Here is a 27,372-nt window from a genome sequence, read left to right on the forward strand (position 1 = left end):
AGCCATTCACAGCCTGGGTTTAGGGTTCTGGGCTCTGTGGAGTACCCTTGCTGAAGGGTGGGGGTCCCAGCTGACAGAAAAATGCTGTGTCATGGAACATAGGCTCCAGCCAATGTCGTAGTAGCCTATTAACCTAAGCACAAAAATGCACAGCCTTTTCAGGCATTCTGTGTGTGTGTGTATGTGTGTGTGTGTGTGTGTGTGTGCATGCAGCAGGATTCTCAATGAGAGGAAGGCAGAGGGTGCCTTCTGGCAGATAGGGGGAGAGCCCTGGGCTCCAGGGATGGGGGTGGGGCAGCTTCTGAAGAACCGACTTCCTCATTCCTGTTCTGTCAAATGGCACATTTAAGCAAGAGAGCGACTCAGGGAAGAATTACCAGAAGGACAAAAAATTCATCAGGTGTGTCAAATCTCTGACATTCAGGAGCCATGTGGGGAAAGCAGCACACGCTGACTTAAGCATGAAAGTATGGATGCTTTAATTAATCCGGGGTGAATTTAATTGCTTTAGTTAAGTGGAAATCGGGTTAAAAATGATGCAGAGCATGCTGGGGTGTGTTAAAAACATGACATATGAGTTGGATGAATCGATAAATTAAAAGTGCACAGATGTTTTAATTAAACCCAGGGAAGTTAACGAAGATCGCAAGAGACTTTTAAGCCTATGATTAATTCAATTCATTTAAAATACCTGTAGAGATATGGAGACGCCTCCATTTTGAGAGTTAAAAGTTCTCAATCGATAAGTACTTAAGCTGCTTTAAAAAAAAAAAAAAAGAGTCTGAGGGGTGTGTGTCTGTGGCAACTGCACTGGTTACCTAGGAGTATTTAAGTTCTCTGGCGTATAGATCAAGACCTCTGCTGTTTAAGTCCGCAGAGAAGCTGCTGTTGCCTTTGTCAGGGTTGAAGCACTGAGATAAATTTACAACTCCACCGTGTGTCCCGCAGCCCACAAGCCTGGGAGTGTCCCGCAGGCACAGTGGAGTGCTGAGTTCACCTGTGTCTCTATACCCTGGAGGGAGGAGGGACTCCTTAGAGAGGGGCTGGTAAACTGACTGGACTGAGTTTCCTGTTGGCTTACCCCCTAGCTGTGAGCATACATTGACAGTTTTTTTTTTTCTTACCTTTAAGGGGAGTTCTTGTGGAAATTGAAAAAAAAATGAGATAATGCTGTGGGGGCCTGGCTCATGGTAAGAAATCAATAGATATTATTTTATTACTATTATTTTTATTAGGAGAAAATTGTTTCAACTAGTTACAGGGTAGAATGTCTGTCCCGTCTTCCAGCCTGTCCCTTCTAGAGACCGGATTGTTTCCTGTGTAACTTTTTCTGAAATAATGGGGTTTCCCCTAATCCAGGGGCCTCATTCGCCTCCCCAGGATTAAGCACCGTCTGCCAGGACTCCTCAGCGATTAGCCAAGTGTGTCATAGGCGATATTGGGAAGGCAGATCTTAACGTGTTTTACAGGATAAGATTTACTCTTCAGCATGTACAAGGAGCTCTATAAATCAATACAAAGAGACAGACAAATGGAAAAGAAGGCAAACTGTATCAGAAATAATACAGGGTTAGGAGGAGAAAATGAGAAGCGGTTTGTGGTTTGGGGGGCTCTGGGTCTCACTGGGCAGTCTCGGCAGAGTTCCAGGGCAGATTCAGATTCATACTCAGACTTGAATGTCTATAAGTCACTTGCTGAAGGAAGGCCTGGCCTCCGGCTCTCCAGCCACTAGGAACCAGGCGTGCTCTGGAGGTCTCAGACTTAGTGAATTACAAAGTGTGACTAGAGTCCAGTAGATGGTATATTGAGATGATTTAACAAGGTGCCAAATGTGGGGACCAGTAATCAAGCAGCAGAGGGTGTTTATAAAATACCACCTGGACAGGGCACAGTAGTGGACACCTGATATCCCAGCACTTGGGAGGCTGAGGCAGGAGGATTGCCACAAGTTTGAAAGCTGACTACATAGTAAATTCTAGGCCATCATGGGATATAGAGTGAGACTCTGAGGCCCTGTCTTATCAAAGCAAAAAAGCAAAAAAAAAAAAAAAAAAAGCAAAAAAAAAAAAAAAAAAAAAAAAAATCAACCTCCCAAACACCCCTGCTTCTCTCTCCTAGGATCCAGTTTCCTTCGCTGTGAAATAAAGATTCCGTTCATTGTGAAGAGATGAAACCACATCACTCATTTGAAGTGCTTTGCATGGTGCCTGGGCCATAGCTTATCTTTGATAAGGGGTAGCAGTTATCCTTGTACCAGTCTGTTAAACGTGACTTTGCTCAGTGTGGCTGCTTAGTCACTTGCTGCAGAACATGTTCTGGGTACACCTGCTTCCAGCCCCTCCTCCTGGGTCTAGCTGCCAAGAAATCCTTATACGGTTGCTTCTTCAGACCAGGGGAGGGATCGGGGAGAGGAAGGGTTGGGTTGTTAGAACTGCAACAGGCTGTGGAACATTCTGGAGGCAGCAGCCATAATCTGGACTCATCTGCATTCAGGGGTGGCAGAGGGAGATAGAAGCAGCCCAGGTAGGGTAGATGGGACCTGAGCACATTTCATGAGGGAGCGCGGCCGCTGTGTAAGAGGCCAAGTGATTCTTTGCCAAGGCAGTGGGAGAACCACCCCATTCCACCACTGTCTGGAAGGAGCTGAGGGCTTGTTCTTTATTCTTGGGGAACAGAGGAGACAGAAAAGCAGATAATGGGGGAGAACCAGTCACAGGGACAGCCTGTCTAGGCTGTTGGCAGTGCTTATTGTCAGGGCTGAGAGAGCTATGGCTGCCTGGAATGGGGGTGTCTACTTAACAGTACATTTGTCTGTGGCCATTAGGGTCACATCCTCAAATCTGCTGCTGCCACTCGACCTTATTCTCCTTGGCACTGGAGGCTTGCCCTGAGGGTTAACTCAACACTTCTGGAGTGTGTCAGCATGCTGCCATACTGCTGCACACTTCACACTTGCTCATGTTCACATTGCCCAGCATGGCAACCATGCCCATTATATTGAAGACAAGACTGAGGTTCAGAAAAGCTTAATGATTGTCCAAAACGGGCACAGTTAACTAAGGAAGTGCAGAGTCAAGTCAAGCAAATTTCAACTCCAGAGCTTCCACTTTTTTTTTTTTTTCACCACTCCATCATTCTGAGAACACACTCAGGCTGTGAAGTAACTGGCGTGTCCTTTCTGTGAGCACTTCTTTCTTTTGTATTATCTACTGCTAGCCTGTGTGTGTTCCTTCAGCTCGCCCTTGTGCCAGTGTTGACTGGCTGTCATGGGCACAGAGTACTCTGATGGATTAGTAACGGGCTCTCCAGCCCTCACACTGGTCACATGTCCAGCAATGTTTTAACTTTGTTAGCCTTGTCCCCTAACTTGAAGCCATCAGGCACCTTAGCAAATACACATTAAATCCTGGGCGCCAAACTAAGGGCAAGGACAAAGACAACCGTTGATGCTTTTGGTCAGCAAGAGGAAGCAAGCTAGCATCTTCTCAGACAGAACAGCAGGGCACAATGGAGCCCCATCCCCAACCCTTTATGTTTTCTACCTCTGAGTCACAGCAGGGTTATTTGTGAGAGGGTTTCTGTGGGGTGCTGGTCTGTGACCTTGACTTCCACAAAAGACTATCAGTTGAATAGTAAAGGCTGGGGATGGTGGGTCTCCTCCAACCCAGATAGCTAAGGGCAAAGAGGAATGAGCAGAACCTATACTTTGATGGGGTGAATTGTAGAACCTGTGGCCATTAATCATTGTTGGCCCTTGTGGGCTGTATGGTGCAAAAGCAGCATAGATCAGGGTAGGCCTTGAACACCATGCTAAGATACTTGCTCTTTGGTATCAGAATGTGGCCCCTGAGTACCTTCTGGGCCCTCAGAGGCTAAGTCTGGGGCATCTACATACCATCCTGGCTCAACTGCCTGGCATCAGGGACGAACCTGGGAACCTGCATTCATGATTTCCCCCCACCCCCATGCATAACTCTTGACAGTTGAACAGATGACTGGAAGTCATTGAGGTACACAGGGGAAGGCACCTGACGATAGAATAGTCAGTACACAGGGGGAGGGACCTGAGCACAGGGGAGAGACATAGACTGGAGGAGCTGGCAAGGGGTAGGAAGATGGTAAATAAACCCACCTGGCCATTCAAGGGCTTCTGCTAGGGGACCAGGGTTGGAGTCAAATGGCCTTGCTTTCAAAGCCTGGCTCTGCCATTTCTTTTTAGTAAAACCCTTAAATGCTCATTTATTCTTTTTACTTCCCATCAGATTTAAAATCAGCCCTCTCACGCATGCTAATCACACACACTCTGAAGAATCCATGCCTTTGCTATTCCTCATCTCCTTTGTGGCCAGTCTCATGGCTGGTCTGGAAGAGTTTATGCCCAGCTGTTGGTTCAAATCTCAGGAGTAACCCTTCCTAGCTGGGTAATGACAGCAAGTTATTTAACCTTGTGGGTCCCTCATTTTCTTCATCTCTAAGGTGATCATCATGTATACAACAGGGCTGCTGGTGATTCAGTGTGACAGTAATGCAGCTTTTCAGAGCAGTGGTTTGTACACAGTAAGGAGTCAATAAACGTCAGTGACAATGATGATGATGGTGATGGTGATGATGGTGGTGGTGATGGTGATGATGATCGTGGTGAGAGTTTAATTTAAAGACTAGAATGTGGCCAAGAGGGACCAGGTTGAGGGGGTACATTTGCCTGTTAGGAGAGAAATGGCAAGATCTTTGCTCCCTCTTTTCAAGGTTCTCAGAGCTGGACGGGAGCTGAGCCTCACCCCTAGAGAAAAAGAAACTTTATGTTCCCACACTGTGGCATTTCTGGGGCTCCATCGACAGCTGTTTGACAGCAGGAGCTGTCGTTTCTAATAGCCATTAAAGTCATGTTACCTAACAGCTATGGCTCGGGGTTGTGATGGTGCTACTGTGGCTTGGAGCCTCCAGTTCATCCCAGATAAGCCATTAGAGGAGTCGGCGTGTAAGCCGAGGGCTCAGCAGCCTCAGCTCACTTCTGAGAAGCAAGGAGATGCTGAGCACAAGTCTAGGGAAAGTGAAGTCAACACAAGGCCCTGGGATCAAAGTCAATAGGAGGAGAAGCAAGACTAACTCAGAGCCTCTAGCCCACAGCCAACAGGGGCTTTAAAGCAACAGGGGAGCCATGGGACTGAAGAGTCATGGCAGGGAAGCTAGAGGGTGAGCCATAACTTGGATGAGAAGTGGGATTACAGCTGGTCCAGAGAATCAACTGATGGAAAAAGGGGAACTGATGGAACCCCTGGGAAATAAGTGACGCCTCCCTGAAACCCAGAATCTGAGCAGATTCACAGTGAGCATTATCCTCCACAATTGTCTCCTCATTGGAGTTTCTTTGAGATTTTCTTTTACTCCTTTTATTAACTGTCTACTTTCATAAGTCCTTGCTAATCTGTATATTCAAAAAAAAAAAAAACCCAGGTATGGTGGTGCATGCCTATAATCTTACTAGGATGTGGAGGCAGGAGGATTAGGAATTCAAGGCTAGCCTTGGCTATAAAGGGAGTTCAGGGTCAGCCTGGGCTATATGAGACTGTCTCACAAAACATCAAGCCCTGCTGGTATGATCAATCTTTTACATTCATCTTTCTGTCTAGTGTGATTTCCAAGGCTGCGTTGCGGGATCCTGAGAGACTCCCCCGCTGACAATATATCCCTTCTATGCTTCATAGGCTTCCTGACCTCCTCCGTAGTAACATCTGGACACTTGACGTTCCCATCACAATACAGTACAATGAGCGACTTGTTTTCTAGGTGCTTCTGGAAGCCGGACCCACCTTCGCACGCCTTGCGTTTCTGGTTCTTTGTGCAGCATGTAATAGGCATTTGCATGGTTAGGTTCCCTCAGCTGACTTGGAGTGTCATGGAAGAAGCAGCCAGTGTTCCTTCCTAGGGAGGGTCAGGTCTATTTTGACTCAGTGTCCCTGGGAGCCCCAGGACAACAGTGGGTGCAAGAATGAGTGCCCTGCACATGTGTCCCAATGGTCCCCACACTCTGGGAAAGGATGGCTTCAGACGTCTGATGCAGACTGGCAGGTTTATCAGATGACAAGGAAGGGATGCCTGCACTGCATATCTGAGGGTATGGAGCGCACAGTGTGAGGTCAAGAGAGTAAATGTGCATTTCTGTCACTTGGACACATACCAGGTCGCTTGGATGTGATGGGAATTGTGCCTGCTAACGTGGCAAATTCTCCCCCTGGCAGGAAGGCCCACGTTTGCTGGATGCCTATGCTAGCAGACTGGCAGAACTCAAGGCATCCAGGGTACAGCTGTCAGAGCAAGAACAAAGGTGGTGTGAATTCCTGATGAGAGGGGGACCTTGTGCTCAGGGTGTCTGCAGTGTTTTAATCCAGAAAGAAAGAAAGTGATGGGCCCCAGCCGGGAGATGGACCCTGCTGTTGTGGGCGGCAGGAGGCTGAGGACCAATTGCCCCTGCTAGTCCTAAGTCCTTCCTCTATCAGCCAGGCAACTCCCTGCTAACACTAGAGCTTCTTGGGCTCCACAGTTGTTTGTGAATGGGACTTGTTCAATATCAGTGAAGTTGGGCCTTCAACCCATCTAGCCCGTGAGAAACATAGAGAGAAAGGCAGGTATGTGCACATTCATACAACCACATTTAACATTTCTTCACATTTGAATAGGAGCTTCATTCATCTTCGGTACGACACACTGAGTTCTGTCACACACATATGACATACATAGTATCTAAAAATGCATAACTTCAATCTAATCACAAAATATACCAGGCAGGGCCAAACTGAGAGATATATACAAATTGCCCAAGCAAGCAATGCCATCAAGAAGGGTCAAGGCCATGAAATACAAGAAGAGTAAAGAACTATTATGGGATATCATGGAGGGACCAAAGGCAGTGGTTCTCTACCTTCCTAGTGCTATGACTTTCTGTATTTTTTAAATATGCCTACAGCTAGCTTTTTTTAAAAAAGGATGTATTTATTTATTTAATGTATGAGTGTTCTATCTGCATGTACACCTGCTTGCTAGAAGGGGACATCAGATCCCATTATAGATGTGGTTGCTGGAAATTGAACTCGGGACCTCTGGAAGAACACCTAGTGCTCTTAACTGCTGAGCCATCTCTCCAGCCCTGCTATGACTCTTTAATACAGTTCCTCATGTTTTAGTGACCCCCAACCATAAAATTATTTCATTGCTACTTCTTAACTGTAATTTTGCTACTGTTATGAATCCTAATATAAATATCTGCTATGCAAGGTATCTGATTTGTGACCCCCAAAGGGGCGAGGCCTGCAGGTGGAGAACCACTGGACTCAGGAGTCATGATAATGAAACAAAGCATGCGATTCTGAGCCAGATCTGAAAGGTAAAAGTGGGGGGAAAGTCTATAAATTAGTTAAAACTATTGCATGGCTTTTAAGTTTAAATTTAAAATGTTGATCTTATAAGAGACTTGGGGGGACTCTATAGAAATCCTCCTATTTTGTAACTTGTCTTCATATCCAAAGTTACATAAATAATTTTAAATTTTATTTATGTTTGTGTGTGCGCGTGTGCACGCACGTACATGCATGCATACATGTAGAGAGATCTGTAGATAAGTTTTAGGACTCAGTCCTCTTATTTTACCACGTTGGTCTCTCCGATTGAACTCAGGTTGTCAGCTTCATTGTCAAACACCTCTTACCCACTGTGCCATCTTTACCAGCTCCTGAGGTGACTTTAATGTAAAACAACACATTTGGCCTGGCATTAGTTAAAATATTACTCAGGTCACATTGTTGATATGTGGACAAATGAGATAGTATGCATTTAATAATTTGCATATTTGCACAGTATTCCTTACATACTTAGTATTTGAGGGTAGTGGGAGCAGACTTCAGCATCAGATGAGCACCAGGTGCTGGGATTAGACCCCTGCTGGAAGCTGTCCTGGCAGCTGAAGCCTGTCTGTGAATCTATTTTCACACAGGCATCCTTGGGGTGTTCTGCCAGTCTCAGGAGCCAGAGCCTATGGGGCAAGGTGCTTAAACTTGGATTTCCCTAGGAATCTAGGCTTTCATGGACATTCAGGTCTACTGCTGGATTCTTGTTTTCTGTTTTGATATGTTTTGCAGTACTAGGGATTGACCATGCATCTCATGAAAATGCTCTATGATACAAGCCCCAGACCTCACTACTGGATTCTTAATGAGTCATAAATGATTAGAAGATGGTTTAGATATTCATTGTGGTAGAAAAGATGAGTCTTTAGTTATTTTTCTTTAAAATACATGCAATATTATATCACACACACACACACACACACACACACTTATTTTTTGAGACAGGGTTTCTCTATGTTCTCCTGGCTATCCTGGAACTTGATCTGTATACCAGGTTGACCTTGAACTCAGGGATCCACCTGCCTCTGCCTTCTGAGTGCTGGAATTAAAGGCGTGCACTACTACTACCCCACAAGTCTCTGGTTATTTTTAAAGGGGCATTCACATTTCATATTCATGACAACCAATGCTAGTCTTTTCTCAATGTTTGCTTTTGGCATTGTTCTTTAAAAAAATAAAAATATCTCTATATACTTAATGAATTGATTTAAAAATAAGTTATTAAAAATACTGATGGCAAAAAGCAATGGATAGGTACATTGAAGATCAAAGTTTGGGAGACAAGGGCTTAGAATCAGAAGGGAGAATACATGGTCATTACAAAGTAACTTGACCAGTGGCCACTTCAGAAACACAGAGGGAGTAACACCTTCAGGGCAGAGAGGCAAGGCCTTGCTTCCCATGCTCTTAAACCAAGTCTGCCTACAATAAAGGAGGGATACAGTGCAGGGCAATTTTATTCTTTAAGTGCCTCAATTTTACCCATCATATACATAAACAGTTAAATTAAAATATGCATACAAGTTCAAAAGTCGATTTCAGGAACGGACATCAGGTAGGAAGGATAACTCCTCTTACCAGCCACTCAATAATTGTTTCACAAGGATCAATTATATACTATGGCTAATGCACACTTGGGGTCGGGGGGGGGGTGTACCTAGCCACAGCACAGGTGGCGGATGCAAAGCACACACCAGGAGTCCTTTTAAACAGCTAAATGCACACTCCATTACATATCCATAATGCAGAATGGACACGCGTCTGCAAATGGATTCAGAGTGGAGAGTCCTTAAATGGCTGGGTACTTGGGTCTGAAAGGCCAGTAACTGGATGTGCAGTCAGAGCACACATGGTTTTTAGGATTAATAATACATTGATGTGTGTCACTGTTAATACACATTTACAGCTCACAGCCCGCGCGCGCGGCTGAGTGCCCAGCCCATTTGCAGCCACGTATAAAAGGGCGACTCAGTCCTTCCTCTCATTAAAGCCTTCACTCCCAGGAAAATTAGATTACACAAGAAAAGCCATTCAGATGATATTGAGGTCTGCCTTTCTTCAAGCCTTCACTGGGAAAAGCACTCGACATAGCAAGGCAGGGTCAACCTCCATCCCCCACCGGGCCCCTTAGAGCCAGCACTGGAAGGAGCCGACAGTCTGTCACGTTCCTTGGGCTTGTGTCCCTGTGTCTTGGAACATGAACGTGCTGTGCTGAAACACAGCTAAGGAAACTGCTCACAGGCCTCCTGGTTCTTATCTTTCCATGTCTGTGTGTTGTGGGATGGAGGTGGAGTCTTAGAAACGAATGTCACACGGATGGCCACCAATGCCAGGGCTTCAAGATATGAAAGCTTTATTCACTTAGCACTGAGTACTCATCGAATCTCAAATCTTTAAGCTATGGAGAGTCCTGAGATGCTATTTTTTTTTTTTTTTGGACCAAGAGTTTTGAGGGATGGACAAAGGAACGGCATTACTTAGCATGTAGCAGCTTTACTGCGTGTTAGTGTCAAGGCAGGTAACTTTCAGGGAAACACAAATAAAGGTGATGAAAAGATGACTTAAATATATGAATAAACTAAAATATAAATAAGGCAACAAAACCCAATCCCGTTTGAACCTTACAATGGACTCTACTGAGGCCCCTTGGTTCTAGTACTACTTACTACTGTGTTAGTACTGAATACTTAGTACCACGTCGGTACTCAGACTGAACGTAAGATGCCATGCTCCCTTTTCTCGACAAGGAAAGCAGAGTTCAGAGGTTCTGACTGACTGGCACAAGGTCCCAAAGGGACAGAGATGTGTAAGCACAGAGTTGAGAATGGAAAACCAAAGCTGAGAGATGGCTCTTCGTGTCCTGAGATACCGTTTCTCACACTTCCTGTTGGTGGGTGGGCACCCTGTGTTATAGGCGGGGCCTTGTAGATTGGACAAAGGAAACAGAAAAGGTAAATGCAACACTTTGTGAAAATACTTGTGTACTCTGGGACATCTGTGTGTGTCTTTGTGGCCCCAACTATACTTGATGCTGGGAGCCGCCATCAAGGTTACACTGAAGGTCTCTTACAAGCCAGGTGTGCAAGCCCCTAAATTCCCTGTTCTTTAGAGAGCCATTTTCTTTCTTAAATTACCTTTCCCCCAAGAATCCCAAGGCCCCAGCCATTCTTTGCAAAGCAGCCTAGATAAATTAATAATACAATTTAAAACCAATTCCATGAAGATAAATAGCACTTCCTAGATTAAGAGTGTAGCTGGCCAGAATGAATGAAATTTACTAACCCTGAGATGCTTAATCTTCCATTACATAGAAGCTAATGATTATAAGAAAGGAGTGATGGTAATTCACTTCGCTTTTACAGGAAATCCGACCATCTCATTTTTAGCAAATCTTTCTTCTCAGCACACCTCAGTGCCAAGCCTGACTGCCTCACTCCTATAGGTCCACTGGCTGCTGGTTATACATCAAAACCCACTCCATGCCAAACGGGGAGCCTTTGCATATGCATGGGTTTAGAGTGTCCCAGTGAGGAAGGCTTTTTGGGAGGGCCACCAGGGTACTTCTTCTCTTACCCCCCCGCCCCCTGCAGGGAAGTGGTGGCACCTACCTTTAGCACAGTCTGCACCTAGGAATCCTGGGAAACAGTGACACAGTCCAGACACGCATTCGCCGTTCCCGTGACAGTTCCGTGGACAGTCCTGCACTGAATCTGAAAGAGAGAGAGATCAAGCAATGACCTTCTCCTCTGCTCTCGTGCAGTCATTTAGTAATCAGTCACCTGCCATTTGTATAGACCCAAGAGGGGGTAGTGAGGTCAGGAATGAGAGAAGTAAGAGAACAGGGAAGGTGGGGTCAAGGGCAAGGTGAGTACCGAGTGGGAGGAACCGCCACTCTGCCCACGCTACCCACACTGGGCTGCAGGGCGGCTAAGTCAGTTTGAATTCTTTGTATTTTATTAAGATTTATTTATATGTTATGTGCATGAGTGTTTTGCCTGCGTACACGGCAGTGTACTGTATACATGCGGTACCCAGGAAAGCCAGGAGAGGGTGTTGGATTCTCTGGGACTGGAGTTACAAGCAGCTGTGAGCTGTCATGTGGGTGCTGGGAACCAAACACAGGTCTTCTGCAAGAACAAGTTCTGTTAACTCCCGAGACATCTCTCTGGCTCCCCTTTGCTCCTCTTTGGTTTATTTGCTTTTTGTTTGTTTTTTAGAAGAAACTGCCATTTGGATTTAAATACTTTGGAAGTCTCCACATCTGGCTATCAGTTTGGGGGCACTAGGCGCCACTCCTTCACGCTGAAGGCATTCTGCCGACTCAAGCTGTGGCTTGAAATATAGGATCTAAGAGTGTAGCCTAAGTTATAGAAGGTCAGGCAGGTATTCCTATCTCAGGCTTGTCATGCAAAACAGTGCTCTGCCCTTAAGAATTAAAATATAAGAAAAGTCCAAACGTAGTTATATGCTGTATGAAATGTGCTGGACAACATATATGGGGGTGTGGGCGTGTGGTCCAGTGCTCCTTCAGTCTTCTCTGCTTGTATGAGAGCTTCAGGATGTATACGGCAGGGAGAAATGAAACACTTCTTGAGTGTATTCCTATCGTGAGTGATATGTGGCTACATTTAAGTCTGACATTTACCTGTGCATGTTTCAGGGGTCTGCAAGAAGCAGGTTTTTGAGTTTTCCAACCTTTTCTGCGTATGGGTGTTTTGTCTGCATGCATGTCTGTGTATCATGGGTGTGCAGTGTTGTTGGAAGCCAGGAGAAGGAGTCAATGCCAGGACTGACTTGCCTGAGGGACTGGGGTAGTAGATGTTTGTGAGTTCCCATGTGGGTACTGGGCATTGAGCCCAGGGCCGTTAGAAGAATAGCCAGGGTTCTTGACCTCTGAGCCTTCTCTACAGCCCTCCCTCACAATGGTCTTTCAAACTTAAATTTTTGGTCCTTATTTTTCCATGAACATCTCTAAGTCTGCTTGTTCTGCCCTGTACAAAAGCATCTTCCTCATGGTTTACCTTCTCCTCACACTCTCATTACATCTCTCAAGGGATCATTTTGGGAACCTTTTCATACTGATTCAGACGGACACAGAAATGAGTGCATTCTTTCAAAGTACTCATGTTTGTTTCAAAATAAAACAAAACTCATTTACAGGTTCTAAATGTCTAAGATGATAAAGGGAAAATGTACAAGCTGGTAGGGTTGACATAAGACACGATCCAACCCAGGAACGGGGGGGGGGGCAGTGAGTTGGTGATGAGTACCATTTAGGAGTCACATGAGCGATGTCAGGAAGTGTGTTCTGTAGCTGATCTCCTCACTCCTCACACATCCCTTCCGTGTATCGAGCACTCACATCGTGCACTGCGGCCATGTTTCTATGGCACATCTCTTCTTAGCCCCGTTCTTCTGGAACCAAGCTGTTCTTGGTTTCTGGGTCTCCGGGGAAACTCGATAAGCGGATTTGCTTTCTTTTTCTTTCCCAAAACTACATAAAAGACTATCGGGCTGGTTTTCTCGATGTCTGGCTGTTCACAGTCCAGCTACAGCTCCTTCGGGTGGGCTCTTGAAAGGGCTGGGATGCATGCAAAGGTACCTATGTGTGTTATGAGCTCATCATTTATTTAAAGGACATTGTGTGCTTCCGCAGATACAAAAGTCAGAAATTTCATGTAGGGTTGCAGGTCTGTTCTGTCTGGGTTTGCTCCTGGTTCTATATGTCTTGGGAACAGAGGCCTATACAGTTGGGGTATTCTATAATATTTCAGCACATCTTTTCAAGGCTATATATGACCTAGGCAGACAAAGGAAATATTTCTTGAGAGTAAAGAACAGGATCACCAGGATTAATAGAGACGACTGTCTTTCTCTGGATATGCGAGGTTACAACCCATGCTAAGATCCAGCCTCAGCAAACACAGGGCTTCTTTCATGCAAGGCAATCCCCTGTTCATGTAGGATCACCAGGTCCTCTCCTGGTACCCTGTGGACACTTGGATTTGAAATCTGCATTGCTATAGAAATCCACTGTCTGTGATCCTGGAGAATGTGTACATGTGTAGATGTGGTGCAAACATGCATGTGGTGGCTGCAGGTCTGTGTTGGGTGTCTTTCTCTCTTGCTTTTCATCTTATAGTTTTCTCTCACTGAATTGTGAGCTTGCTGACCTTGCTAGAACAGCTAGGTAGCAAGCTGCAGGAATCCTCTCGACTGTTTCCTTAGCACTTAGACTCTATGTGCACACTGTCATACTTGGAGTTTTATCTGGCTGTTAAGAATTGAACTCATGTCCTCACGCTTGCATGGCAAGTGGTTTATTGGCTGAGACATCTCACAAACCCACCCTGCAGCCTGATATCTTTTGAGGACACTCAGGAAGCAGTGACAGACTAATATGTTAGCTTGTACTTAGGGTAAGATCTCAGACCTGTCAGTCTCAACATAGAGCACCATGTATTAACTGAGCACTTATTCCATGCAAGGAACTGAAGGGCCCTTATAGGGTAATACACTCTCTACCCTCATAGTACTCTCCACTGTCACAGAATAGAAGAAACCCTGTCTCCCCCATCAAAGTAGTAAGTAGAAATTATAGTAAGTTCTTTGCAGAGAGTAAGATACTCAGCAGGTAACAGAAGGAAGCCCCTTAAAAGGGGTGGGTAAAGCAGGCCTCCCTTTTGCATGTGGTACCAAGGAAGGATGAACTGTAATGGGCTGATGAGGAGCTGGTGGAAGAGAATTCTGGGTAGGTGGAACAGCTTATGCAAAGGCTCTGAGGTGGGACAGAAGTGCACTGAAGCGTGACTGGAGATGGTGATCCAAAAGCAGAGTGATGTGAGTTTGGGGAAATCTAGTAGGAGGAGGGGACAGATCATCTGGGGCCCTACAGTCCATCAGAGAAGTCAGATCTTATTTGGGGGCAACTGGGAATATGTGAACATTTTAAACAGAGGGATGCCAGCACTTAGCTTGTAGTTTTGGAAGTTGTTCCCACCATGAGGTAGGGATTATTTCTCACTGATCAAACATGGGTGGCTGGGTGTTTTTGTAGAACTGGGTCACTCTGGGGCCAGTGTTCCTAATTCTCAACTTTATATCTTCAGGTCTAAAACATCAAGGGGCTAGGAAGCTCCTTGTCACCATGGTTCTGTATAAGGGGACAGAGGTCTCTGCCTGCTCTCCACTTGTCTCAAGACCCCAGCTGGGGACGTTTATCCTTACGTCTCAGCTTAGACGTCATTTGGTATCCAGGTGGCTTCTTCCCTCCCTCCCTTTGGTCAGTGTGAGCTTTGTGTCTCTTTCGTTCTGTTATTTCTCTCACTGCCCTGTGGTGGTCTGTCTTTAATTTGTTTTCAAGCACCAGATGCTCATGGATCTGGAGATTTTCGGTGTCTGGCACATAGTAGGCATTTGATGAGAAATCACAGAAGTGTGATGATGTGTGCATGCACACATGCTTAAGAAGGTAGAGAATCTTGGGTGAGCAAAAAACTGCGATGAAAGCTTACCAAACATTTCCATTACGTTTCCTGAAGTCTTATATACAAAGCATTTCTTACTGTTTTTGAGGGGGAAACCCAAACAGAGATGCTACGTTATAAAAGGACTGCCCTTTTTAGTTTCCTTCCCAATTACGCATGATTAGTATCTTTGAATGAACCTGGTTTAAGCTTTCCTATGGGAGAAACAGTAGAGATGAGTGCATGCCCTGGAATACAAAGAGGATTTTTATTGTTGTTTGCAGCAGTGAGATTTGAAGCCAGGCCCTTGCATGAGCTAGGCAGGTACTCTACCACCGACCTTTTCCCCAGCTCCTGGAACTGGGGTACTCAGTGGGTTCACAGTGAGCTAATAGAACACCCCTCGGTGGTTCCCAGGGGGATGCTCATTCCTACAAAGCAAGAGATAACAGCAGAGTCCTGAGTCATGGGTATATTTAGTGAGATCTCCTGACACCCATCTAACACTCCCCTTCCATTTCCGATTGCGGGGGTTTTCGTCCTCCTGGCTGCTCTCCGTGGAGGGCGTTCTGATGATAGGTGTGTGGGAAAGAACTTCCGGACCAAATAAAACACTGTTCTTTTCCCACATTTCAGGGCAATTGCTATCATTGCTCCATCAAGGTGTCTGCCCGACTATTAGGCTGATCACTGTTGACTCTCTCTCTGAGCTATACAGTGTTGATGAGAGGGATCCTCTGGGGAGAATTGCTATTTCCAGCTTTGACAGGCAGGGAGGGTAATGGCTGGGGGTAATCTTCACACTACCTGTCCACAGGAAATGGGGGCAGATGCTATTATAAGGTAACCAGGCTCCCAGAAGGCTGCTGGTTCAGGGGAACGACATACATTTGGCTACTACCCCAAGACATCCACGATTAAGATATCACAGCGCAGTGGTGGTGCACGCCTTTAATCCCAGCACTTGGGAGGCAGAGGCAGGTGGATTTCTGAGTTTGAGGCCAGCCTGGACTACAGAGTGAGTTCCAGGACAGCCAGAGCTACACAGAGAAACCCTGTCTCAAAACAAACAAACAAACAAACAAACAAACAAACAGATCACATTTGTGTGGAGTCTATGTTCTGACTTCACATCATTGGTCATGTGACCTTGGGTGGGTTCTTTCCCATCCTTTTTAGCCTTGGCATCCTCCACCTCCAAAGGACACAGAGACTATGGCTTTCCCTACCACTATGGCTTGTCTTTGTGTTGGGTGAGCTTCTAGAACACCCCTCCCTGTTCAACAACAATAACAAAACCACTCTTTGAATTCCTGGGATTGCCCTCATGCCCACTGTTTCTTCCAGCACTTTGTGTTACTATGGTAGTGACCATCTCTCTGAGCCTCCCAATCAAGCCAGCTGCTGTGCATTGCCTGCTCTGTCAGATACCATCAGAATTGAAACACCAGCTGGTGAACAGGGAGTCGGTTCTCATCCAGTTCTCCTCACGCTAGTCCCAGATCTGTGTCTTGTTCCTTCCACTGGGGAGTTAGTCTCTGCGGTTCTGCGTCTCTCCCTTGTTGGGACCTAACATCACTCTAGAGATTTCCCATCTGCTGGGAGCTTCCTCTATGACTTTCAGTAGACGAAGTTATGACATGGCTTTGGAGCATAGGTTGGCAAACTTTCCCTGTGAAGGGACAGATAGTAACTATTTAGGCTCTGTGGGCCATATGGTCCCTGTTGCAACACTCAGCTCTGCTGTAACAGTGGGAAAGCTGCCACACACAACATGCAAACAGATGAATGTGGCCTTGTGCCAATAAAACTTTATTTATAAAAACAGGCAGTGGGCCAGATTCGACCCCTGGGCTACAGTGTGCCAATTCCTACTCTTGAACATTTGGTTAGCCTTGGGAGGGCCCATTTTTGCTTAGCAAGGGAATAAGGATCAACCTTACAACCTATGGTCACTATGCAAACTTTGTGACTCTTTTTTTTTTAATTATTTTTTTATTTTTAATACAATTCTGAAGTTGTGGTCAGTGACAAAGAATTGTAGCCCGATTTTCAGGTTGGATCACGTGGAGCTTTCAAGAACAAGAACCCCCCTGTAAAAAGCCCTGCAGGGGGCCCAAAGAGAAATTCTACAATGTAGTAAGTACATAAACAGTGTTTCAAGGTGCCTTTGTAAAGTCTCAAGCTCTCGCCTCAGGACTACTGGCTGCAGGTCAGATGCGGCTCATTCAGGGTGATCCTCACATAGTCCTTGGAATGTGATCTGCTCATTTACCCCAGTAGGAGGTTGAGGTCCAGGCAACTCACTCAGCTACAGTGTGGGAAAGAGAGTCTGGAACATAACGCTGCTCTCCCCCCTTTTTTTTCCATGAATTTACTAACTCCAGACTTCTCCAGTAAATCCTGAATCCACAGTTAAAAGTGGCTGGGGTAATGTGATGCTGTGGAGAGATGCGTGAGGCCCAGAAAGTAAGGCCATCCCCATATCTTGGGACCCCCAGGCCTCAGTTAGCTCCCCACAGCTCAGCTCATTCCTCAGTGGAATGGCTTAGCCACCTGCTGGCTCCCAGAGCTTCAGTGGAGATCGGTTATCATCGATGGGAGATAAAGACTCAGAACCTCATAGATGGTGACTGTGGCTCCTTGCAATATTAAAATTCTGAGGGCTTTCTAGAAAACATGATTCTTTACAAGTAATCACCCTTTTGGGGGTTTATCCTTGAGCTGCAGAGGCAATTTTGGATTAAACCTTAGCTTTTGTCTTTCTATCTAATGAAAAGGAGGCCTAAAATGCATCTAAAAATGACAAGTGTTGAATTAGAGCATTTTGAGGTTTGCCTACTTGGGAATAAATATATGACATTTAAAACCATCGGTGTCTTCTCCCTGATGTATTTTTAAGTTAAGAGAAAAAAACCTTTTTTTTTTTTTGACATATTCTCAATTTTTACGAGGTTGGAGCTGATACGAATGGCCAGTGTTTCTTGGCTCTGCTATACACTTAGAAATAAAAAAGCCTTCTTTATTCCTAATAGGAGCCTGGGAGGTGGTACTGGGATTGCCTCTGTTTTATGGGATGGGAAGCCCAGCAGTGTGCTCAATGTGGCCATTTGAATGGGATGCTCCCGTAATCCAGGCATCTGAATACTTGGTCCCTAGTTGGTGGCTATGGGGGGAGGCTTAGGAGGTGTGGTCTCACTGAGGAAATACATCACTGGGGATGGGCTTTGAGGTGTTCAGAGCCTTGTGCCATTTGGAGTTCACTCTTTCTGCTTCCTGTTGCTATTGCAGACAGGAGCCCTCAGCTCTCAGCTTCTGGTCCCGGTTGCCATGCTTGCCTGATGCCACACTTCCCTCTTGTCATGGTGAAGGACTCATCCTGGTAGAACCGTAAGCCCCAAGAAAACCCTTCTTTTTATAAGTTGCCTTTGTCATGATGTTTTGTAACAGCAACAGAAAAGCAACCATTATACTCAGTTTGGATGAACAGTCCTTGGCCCCAGCTCTCTGATTCAGACACCTGTGAGCATTCTCAGGCCCAGGAGTGATTCTTGCAGGTTTATATGGAATTCCAGTCCAGTCAGAGCCAAGAGGGTGGAATGGCAGAGACCAGGTAAGCTACAGTAGGCGTTGGTTGTCAGGTTTGCTCAATCTTTCACCGAGAGGTTTCCACCCCACCCTTTTACAAAGCTACCTCTCAGGGATCCCAAACCTACCTAAGACAACAGTGTTGAAGGAGACCATCTCCTTGTCCTTGCCGTCATTGTAGAAGGCTAGGTGCCACAGGCCCACATCTAAGTACTGCACAAAGACAGCCTCGTTCTGCACCAGAGTCTGGATGCTCCGGCGTTCCCTGGGTGACTCCACCACACTCCATTTCTCCTTTCCATCCAGGCGTTCCATGAAGTCATACTGGGGAGCAAGAGAGAGAGAGAGGGCAATGTGTAAAGCCAGTTTTGGATATGTCCCCTCAGGCAGCACTGCCCTCCTGCCCATCAGCTGATGGAGAAGTACTTTTACTAGGCCTTTGTAAAATGATATAAGCCACTTATATTGAGACAACAGTATCAGCTACAATTCATCACACCTATAATGATTATTGTTAATTTACTTCATAGTATTGGGGTTTGGATCCAGAGTCTTGCAGATGCCAGGCAAGTGCTCTGCTATCCATCCTTGTGCAGGCAAGTGCTCTGCCACTGAGCTATAAGTCCATCCTCGTTCTGTTTTTATTTGGAGATAGACTCTTGATAAGTTTCTTAGGTCATCTTTGAACTTGTGATCCTCCTGCCTCAGTCTCCTAAGTAGTTAGATTTATAGGCACTTGCCAATACACCAGACTTCATTTTCATGGATGCTTTGTAATGCTGCAAATTAAGCCCAGGGTCATGTGCATGCTAGACAAGTGTTTTCCCTCTGAGCCACACTCCTACTCTGCATCGTTAATCTTATTACTATTGGTCACAAGCTTTCACCTGTAGTTATGAAATAAAATAATACTTTAATAGTAAGGATTCCCCCCTGTATTGTTTTTGTTATTGGATCCAGGACCCAGAGTCTTTCCCATGCGAGATAAGTACTTTACAGGCAGAGCTGTGTTCATATTTTACAGGTAGAAGAGGAGAGAAGGTTCAGAAAAAAAATCAAGCACTTTGTTTAAAGTCCTAAGTGGCAAAGCAAAATTTGGACAAAGTACTCTTCTGCTATCACGTTTATGCCTTCATAACGCCTGGCCATAAATAAACCTACATTCAAGTGCTGAGCTCTGTAGCAGTGGACACCAGGCTCTGAGTTGCTCAGGATGAGTGTACTACAGGCCAGACAGCTAAGGTTTACCGGGATGAGGGAATGGGAGGATCCAGCATTACCCAAGACAGACTTGCTCTAAGTACCAAGTGCTATCTTACAACAGGCGAGTGGGGGTGGGGCACCCTGAAAACTCTCTGAGCAGGGACTGGTGTGATCAAGCAATGTTTTGAGGAATTAGTTTTTGGAGGTGGGGATCTGAGAGGTTCTGTAGGGAATGAAAATAAAGGAGGAAAACTGGTTAGAAAGTGGAGATTGCAGACAGCCATGAGTGAGGTGAAGCGTTTGCTGAGGCCAGAAAGTGAGGCGCAGGCACCGGAGGGACGTTGTAAGGGAGAGAAGCCAGGAGTTGCCCATGGGCTGGACAGGGAAGATGCACTGGAAGGCAGAGAGGAATCCAATGCTTCTTCCCGTTGACAAGAAAATCGATGAACCCCCAGTAGAAATGGACTCATCTCACAGACTCAAAGCCACTGCACAGAACAGCCCCTTGCACTCTGACTCCCAGAGAAAACCCTGTGTGCAGAGCTTCAGCAGATAAAAAAACAAAACAAACAAAAAACCCCAACCCACCTCTGCAGGATTAAGCACTCTCTACTTCCCCCTCCATGAAAAGAGTTTCTTGAATTGCAGAAACCAACCATAACCCCTCTCACAAGTTCATAGCCGGAAGCCCCAGAGATTGCCTACCCGGACGTTTCCCTCCTTAAGAATTGTCCATTTCCCCCTGCTGGAGACACGATCGCTGCAAACAAAAGACTCAGTAATCTTTAGCACAATGGCTCTGCTGTTAGACAGACCCAGGTTTGAATTGAGACTCCACCCTTGGTTTTGTTTGATGTTGAGTCTACTTTTATTCTCAGGGGTGGTGGTCTCCCCCCCCCCCCCTCCGAAGTTCAGGAATAAAGTTACGGGGACGAAGGGCAGTGCCTGGGAGATAATTAGAATTTAAAAGGTACGCAATGACTGAGGGCCACCTACTTGCAGACCAGAAAGACCCCGGGAAGCAGTACATGGCTCTAGTTTTTCATCTGGGGAGTGAGAAGGCTCTTCTTGGGAAGAAGAAATGGCCCATATCTCAGTAAATAAGTATTTGTGTGAAGCTTTCCTCTGCCCCATATTCCTCTGGTCACCATTGTCCTTATGGGCCGAAATAAATGATTTGGAGGGATGTGACAAACTGACACTGCTTCCAGAGACCTTTGTAACTGAAGCATTTGTTCCCTAGCAACCTCGTAAATGTCCGACCGTGAACACTGGTCTACAGACTGCTGTCAGCTAGAGCAATGGCTGTAACTTTCTTGGTGGTGAGGTGAGAAGAATAGACTTCATTTGGGGTCCAAGTTATCACCCCCATGAGGAAAAGTTTGGGGAAGGTGATTACTCGTGTGAAGTCATTGCTCATGACTAATTTGGACATTAGTCATCTGGTGCAGAACTGCCTGGCCAGCCGAGGGACATAGAAATGGCTCAGGTCTGTGGCGGGTCTTGCTGTCTGGCCAATCAAATGACTAGGGGAGAAGGCATTTTTCAGAGTAGTGGAAGGACATTTATTTCGGTTGGCTCCTTGGAGTCCTCCTGTCGAGGTTTAGAGTGCAGTTTTCATTTAAGGGGAAATCTGCCAGTTGTGGGTTTTCATACAAGGCACGATGGGAGGGTGAGACGAGATATGGTGGCCCACATACCTCACTTCTGCATCCCTTTATGCACTTCATCGCCTCCTAAGCTCTTAGCTTATCACTCCCTAAGTGAGATATTTGTTTCTTATGCCCATCATTAGTCCACGAAGAAGGATGTAAGCTGCAGGCACAGGGACTCAGTGCCTGCAGGAGTGTTTAGTGTGAGAACTCCAGGGGTCGCTTACCTGGGTGAGCCTCTGAGCTCTGCCCTCCACTTGCTTGCTGGGACTTTGTGTGAGCTATCAAAGGCCCATGCCTCTGTCTTCTTGTCTTGGTAGCAGGTGCAACAATAGCATCCATAGCAAAATGCTGCTCTAAGAATGAACTGAGCCGATGATATGCGCGGTGCCTGGAACTGCAAGCTCTACGTGTGCGAATTGTGCGGCCATGACATCAGCCATCTTTGTTAAAAGCCACTTCTCTATCAAATCTGCTGACCACAGAATCTATACATGTTTGTTAAATATCCAATGAATAAAATAGCAAGTTTGTGAATGCAGGAATGTAAAGTTGTGGAGGGAACCAAACTGGGAATGAAATAAGGTTTGTCTCCAGTGGTTATTTTTGCTTCCCTCTTCTACAGTGCTGTCTTAAGTGGGAGAGAAGAGTAGAGCTGTAGGCAACCTGGAACAATCAGTCAGAACATGTGTGTAGCTGTGGGCAGTGGGCCAGACAGCTGAAAATTCACAGCGGTCATCAAGATTTGAGAGATGTATCCCAGTTCATTAGCCTGATGATGTGTGCAGGCTCTGTACCGTATCTTGCGTCATTTCCTTCCTTCCTTCTTTGACACTGTAACTTGGTGGCCTCTGTGATCACTATGGTTCTGTAGTCACTTTACTATAGCTGGACATAGGACCATTTAGGACAATGGAGCACAAGCCATAGAATCCTAATGCTGACATCAGGTACCCTGGGCATCTCTCACATACCCTCTCTCTTTTCCTGAGTGTACAACTCAAGACAGCAGTGCCCAAGGTAGCTGTGACCTGGGTGTTACAATTAGCATCTGGAGAAGATGCTGGAATTGTAGTAGGGACTCTCTATCCATAATTGTTGGTGAACCAGGCCTCTGAAACGGCACCAAGGACTTCTCTGCTCCACTCTTCTTTCCCTTCCCTGTGTACTCCCCAAGATGGCAACAGATTCCAGCCTTGTTCTCATTTCTCATCAGGCAAAAAGAGGATGGCTCACCCAGGAGAACATGGCAGACTCATCCATTGGCGAAACTGAAACTCTGTTATCTATAGTGTCTCTCCCAGTTTGCCCATGGAGCATCTCAGCTGACACACCTGGTTCTCTTTCTGTGAAACATCTGGCTTCTCTACTCATAGGCTAACATAGCACAGACATCACTCATTGCTGCTGCGATTCAGGGAAGGGCCAAAACCACAAGGTGGATCTATGGAGCCAAGGGCAGAGACTGCAGTGCAGGGCAGGAACCAGGAGCCAGCAAGGAGCTGCGAGGTAAGGGAGGCTTGCTGGTCCAGGGTGCCTCTGCTCTCTAGGATGTGGCTCCAGACAGTGATCTGCCAATGTACTTGGCAGAGGGGTGAGATTATAAGAACATCATTTCCAGAAGTCTGGCTAGAGCTCCATCTCCACTGAGGATGGATAACTCAGGCTCAGGACTAGGACTAGCTGATTTCTCTGTTCCAGGAACGTGTAGAAATCCATCCAGGAAATGGAGACACGCAGGGACCATGCTCTGCTTAGCTGGCTATAAAGGTCATGGCATGACACAGTCTAATAGGTTTGCAGTTGCCCTGAAGGGCATTAGAAGCACGTAACCCAGTCATAACAGAAGAGACACAGGTGGCTTGTGGAGACAAGGCCAGCATACAAGTGGAGAAGGGGAACAGTCTAACACCCTGGAATAAACACTGTCCCTCTTCCTCAAAGCCTGTCCTCTCTCTCTCTCTCTCTCTCTCTCTGTCTCTGTTGTCTGTGTCTGTCTGTCTGCCTGCCTGTCTGTCATGTTCTCTGACCTTGGAGAAACAACCCCAGCTAACATGCCACGAGAGGGTTGTGTCTGTGAACCATCAGTCATGCCCCCAAATGGCATGGAAATGCAACTTTTACGAGAGCTGGAGTGGCAAAGAAATAAACCACAGTAAATATTTGACTGATCCAATTATACATCTCCCCAATTCTTGGCAGAGAGCGAGGAGGAATGGTAATTAAGATAACTTAGTGGGTTTCCAGAGGAGCTGGTGGAGAGAAGAGACACCCACACTGGCTGAGCCAGAGCAGGGACCTGTCACTTTCCCAGAAGGGAAAGCGGCCATCCACGCAGAGGGAGCGCACACCCCCCAGGTTGCTGCTGGAAGCCTCCTGAATACGCACCTGCCAAAGAGGGCAAGGTTAAAGACAGACCCATTGCCCCTCAGGAAGATGTTATTACTGGGTCCAGGACCCCGGGAAACGAGAAAATAACTTTATTGTCACTTGGAACGTCTGCTTGCTTAAGGTTGACACAGACTGGGAAAAGCAATAAATGATGACATTTCCCAGAGCTAGCCTGCCACTCTACCGCTCCCCTTGCGGCACACTGGCAGCATCTGCGGTCTCCCTCAGATGACAGGGCATACGCAGCAGGTGGTGGGATTGTTGGGGGGTGGGGGTGGCAGCATGTGTAATCTGGGGCTGATTCAAGTCCCCATTACCATGTAGTCTGGCTGCATTCAGGAGCAGGAATGACTTGGCACAGAAAGCCACTCAAGCCTTGTACATCTGTCTCTGCTGCCAGCCAGGTCTGTGGCAAAGTGGACTCAGTACTGACTTTTTCAGGCTTTCAGTGGGGCTGCACGGAGAGGGAAGGGCGTAAGGGCCATGGCTGGATCTGGTGGGGGGTGGGGGGGATAAGACTTGCTTGAGTTGGCCTGACTGTTGGGGCAAATCAGTTTTATATAGCTGAGTCTCGGAACCAAAGGCAAGTGATTGAAAGGAGGACATTTCTTGGGCCACAGTGAGGAGGTGCTCCTGAGCTCCTACACAGGAAACTGGGATGTTTTTCCAGAACCAGGTAAGAGTCAAGCCCTTTGAGACACAGAGGACCCATCTGGGGTCCTTAACACCAAGCGCTGGGGAGGGCTCACCTGAGAGGGTAGAATCATTGATTCATCATTATATAGCTTCTTGCGATACCAAAAAGCTTGTCATTGGAAATACGAGTTTGTTTCTATTTAGCACTTGCTGCTACCCCCAGCTTGCCTCCAGACAGAATCTCACCACAGAGAGAATCTCTTATATAAGCCAATGGCCAAGGAACTGAGGCAGGAATTAGGAAGTGGGACACAGGAAGAAAGAAAGGATTCTTGGAAATCATAAGAGGATGAAAGAAGACACAGGGAGAGACATGGAAGAGATTGGAGAGAGGCGCTGGGGGAGACCCTGAGAGAGATGCTAAGGAAGAGGGAGATTGGGATTGAAGGGGAGGTAACTAACCATGTGGAAGACATAGCCTGAATGGGTTAACTAAGTTACAAGATGGTCAGAGAATGAGCCAAAGCTTGTGGCTAAGGCATTTACTAATAAATTATTCTCAGAGCTGTCATTCTGAGAGCAGGGACTGTGAGGAAAAAATGAATTTTGAAAATTTTACATTTCACTGTGTAGCCCTGGCTGTCCTGGAACTCACTCTGTAGACCAGGCAGGCTTTAAACTCACAAAGATCAGCTTGCCTCTGCCTCCCAACTTCTGGATTTAAAGATGGGTGCCACTACACCTGGCTTTTTAAAATTAACATTTATCTTATTTTTAATTATGTGTGTATGCAAATATCTGTGTGAGGGCATGTGTATACAGATGACTACATGTGCCCATGGAGGCCAGAAGAGGGCTCCCCTGGAGTGGGAGTTACAGGAAGTTGTCAATGATCTGATATGGGTGCTGGGAACTGAACTCAGGTCCTCTGGAAGAACAGGAAGTGCTCTTCTGACCTCTGAGCCAATCTCTTTTATTTTTTCTTATCCTGTACTTTTGTTCTTTTGAAAAAATTTCCCCTTGAGTCTTGCTATGTGTGCCAGGACAGATTGAAATCCATGGTTATTTGAATGAGTATTGCTCCCATATTCTCATACTTTTGAATGCTCAGGCCTCAGCTGGTAGAACTATTTGGGAAGGATTACGAAGCACCACGGTCTTGCTGGAGGAGGTGTGTCACTGGGGGGTGGGGTTTGAAATTTCAAAAACCCAGTCAGCTCTTATGGCTTTGTGCTTATGGGTCAGATGTGAGCTCTCAGCTATTACACTAGCTCCATGCCTGCCTGTTTGCTGCTATGTTTTCCACCACAATGACCATTAACCCTAACCCTCTGGGATGGTGACCACGCAAATTAAATGCTTTATTTTCTAAGTTGCCTTGGTCATGGTGTCTTGTTACAGCAAACAAAAAGTAGCTGAGATAATGATACTCTGTCTCCACCTCCTAAGTTCTAAGATTATAGGTGTATGCCATCATCCAAAATGTTGATGCATGTTAGTTCCTAAAAAATCCCTGTTTATCTTTGGAGGGACAATGGCTGCTGTAGGGCTAGAGAATGCACCTCCCACACTGGCACAGGAAAGGCTTGAATATGACTTGCAGGAAAACAAGACAATCACAGGCAGTTCCTTCAAGTTTCCCAAGAATCTAGCGCTAGATGCCCACTTAGCTGGTAGCTGGCTTGGTTTGTGGGTCCTTTTAAGATGTCCCCAAAGGAAGAACTCAGTTAGGCTTGGGCAGAGCAGGCAAAAAGGATAGCGGGAAGCTCTGTTGATCTTTCTGGATGTTGCTTACACCTGGACTATAGCTTCTCTGAGAGGCAGACTCTTCTCAGCTCCCCGCCCCTTCCATGTGTTCTAGACACACTGTTTGCTCTCTTCCTATGCACACCAAATGCATTCCAGCCTAATGGCTTTTGTGCCAGCTGCTGTCTCTCCATGGCTGCCCTTCTGCCCACACAGCTGTCTGTTGCCTGTCAATCCCGTCTTTGCCTACACATTGCAACTTCAGGAAGGATGTCGCTGACTGCCCACTCTAGAATACCTTTCTTTGTTTCCATTCTTTGCAGAAGCTCATTACTCTGAAAACCCTTAAAACTCACCAATTTAGACTTTGACTCTGTCTTCTTGGATTTGAGCTCCCGAAGGGTGAAATTTATATCTAGGGATGGAATATATGTGGTGGCCTAGTGGGGGATGAGTGTACATAGGGTCTGGATGTGTGTTTAAAGAAATAAAGCAGACCCACTCACCACACCACCTGGAGACCATGTGGCATCCTGCAGGTGACCTCAGCTAGGGATCCCTAGCGTAGCATCTACCACACCTATCTCTGCATGAGGACTCACCTTTACAGAGCACTGCCCATTCCTACTGTGACTTAGTGCCTGCCATCCAAGTACTAACTCCCTGTAGAACCCAACAATCTATCTGTCCACAGGCTTATGAAGACTAGCAGCAAGAACCTATAAAGCCCATAGAAGATTTGCACCTGTTTCTAATTGATTGGAACCACTTCTGATATCTCAATCACATAGCAACATATAGTTGCTTTAAGACTTAACTTCAAGCACTATTTAGCTGGTCCACAGCCAGAAAAGTTGGGAAAACAGTAAACAAAGATCGAAATACCCACTCAACAAAGGTTACACAAGCTAGCCATAGCAGTGAACAATAAGAGTCACCTAGGTTCCCCTGCAAAAGTACAAATACAAAACAACATAGATAACCAAGACAATATGTCTACTCCAGAAATTAGTACTCCAGTTGAAATGTTCTCTAAGAAAGATTGCTTAGTTAATACAAAAGACAATGATTTCAAAATAGCAATTATAAAGGTGTTAAAAAAGTCAAAGAAAACAAGAATAAATATCCAATGAAGATAGAAAAACACATAGTTGAATGAAATAATTTAAATTATGAAAATAGAATTTAAAAAAGAAACAGAGTCTTGGAAGAAAATCCAAACTGAAACAAAACTCAAAATGAAAAACTCAGAAAGTCAGACAAAAAGCTTAGAGAAAAGCCTCATCAATA

The 27,372-nt window shown here is 45.9% G+C and overlaps 1 protein-coding gene across 7 annotated transcripts in view; it reads right to left on the bottom strand.

Annotated features, from left to right (window-relative positions):
• Tenm2 (teneurin transmembrane protein 2) overlaps positions 1 to 27,372 on the bottom strand; it is a 928,441-nt gene that overhangs the window by 139,569 nt on the left and 761,500 nt on the right. For all 7 annotated transcript variants that reach the window (XM_029483889.1, XM_029483894.1, XM_029483891.1 and 4 more), the window contains 2 exons: positions 18,583 to 18,778; positions 11,009 to 11,110 (listed from right to left, as the gene is read on the bottom strand). In XM_029483889.1, the coding sequence (XP_029339749.1) occupies positions 11,009 to 11,110; positions 18,583 to 18,778 (298 nt within the window). The remainder of the gene's footprint in view (positions 1 to 11,008; positions 11,111 to 18,582; positions 18,779 to 27,372) is intronic.

Source organism: Mus caroli, chromosome 11 (assembly GCF_900094665.2).
Source record: "Mus caroli chromosome 11, CAROLI_EIJ_v1.1, whole genome shotgun sequence".
In the NCBI taxonomy this organism is placed as follows: Eukaryota; Metazoa; Chordata; class Mammalia; order Rodentia; family Muridae; genus Mus; species Mus caroli.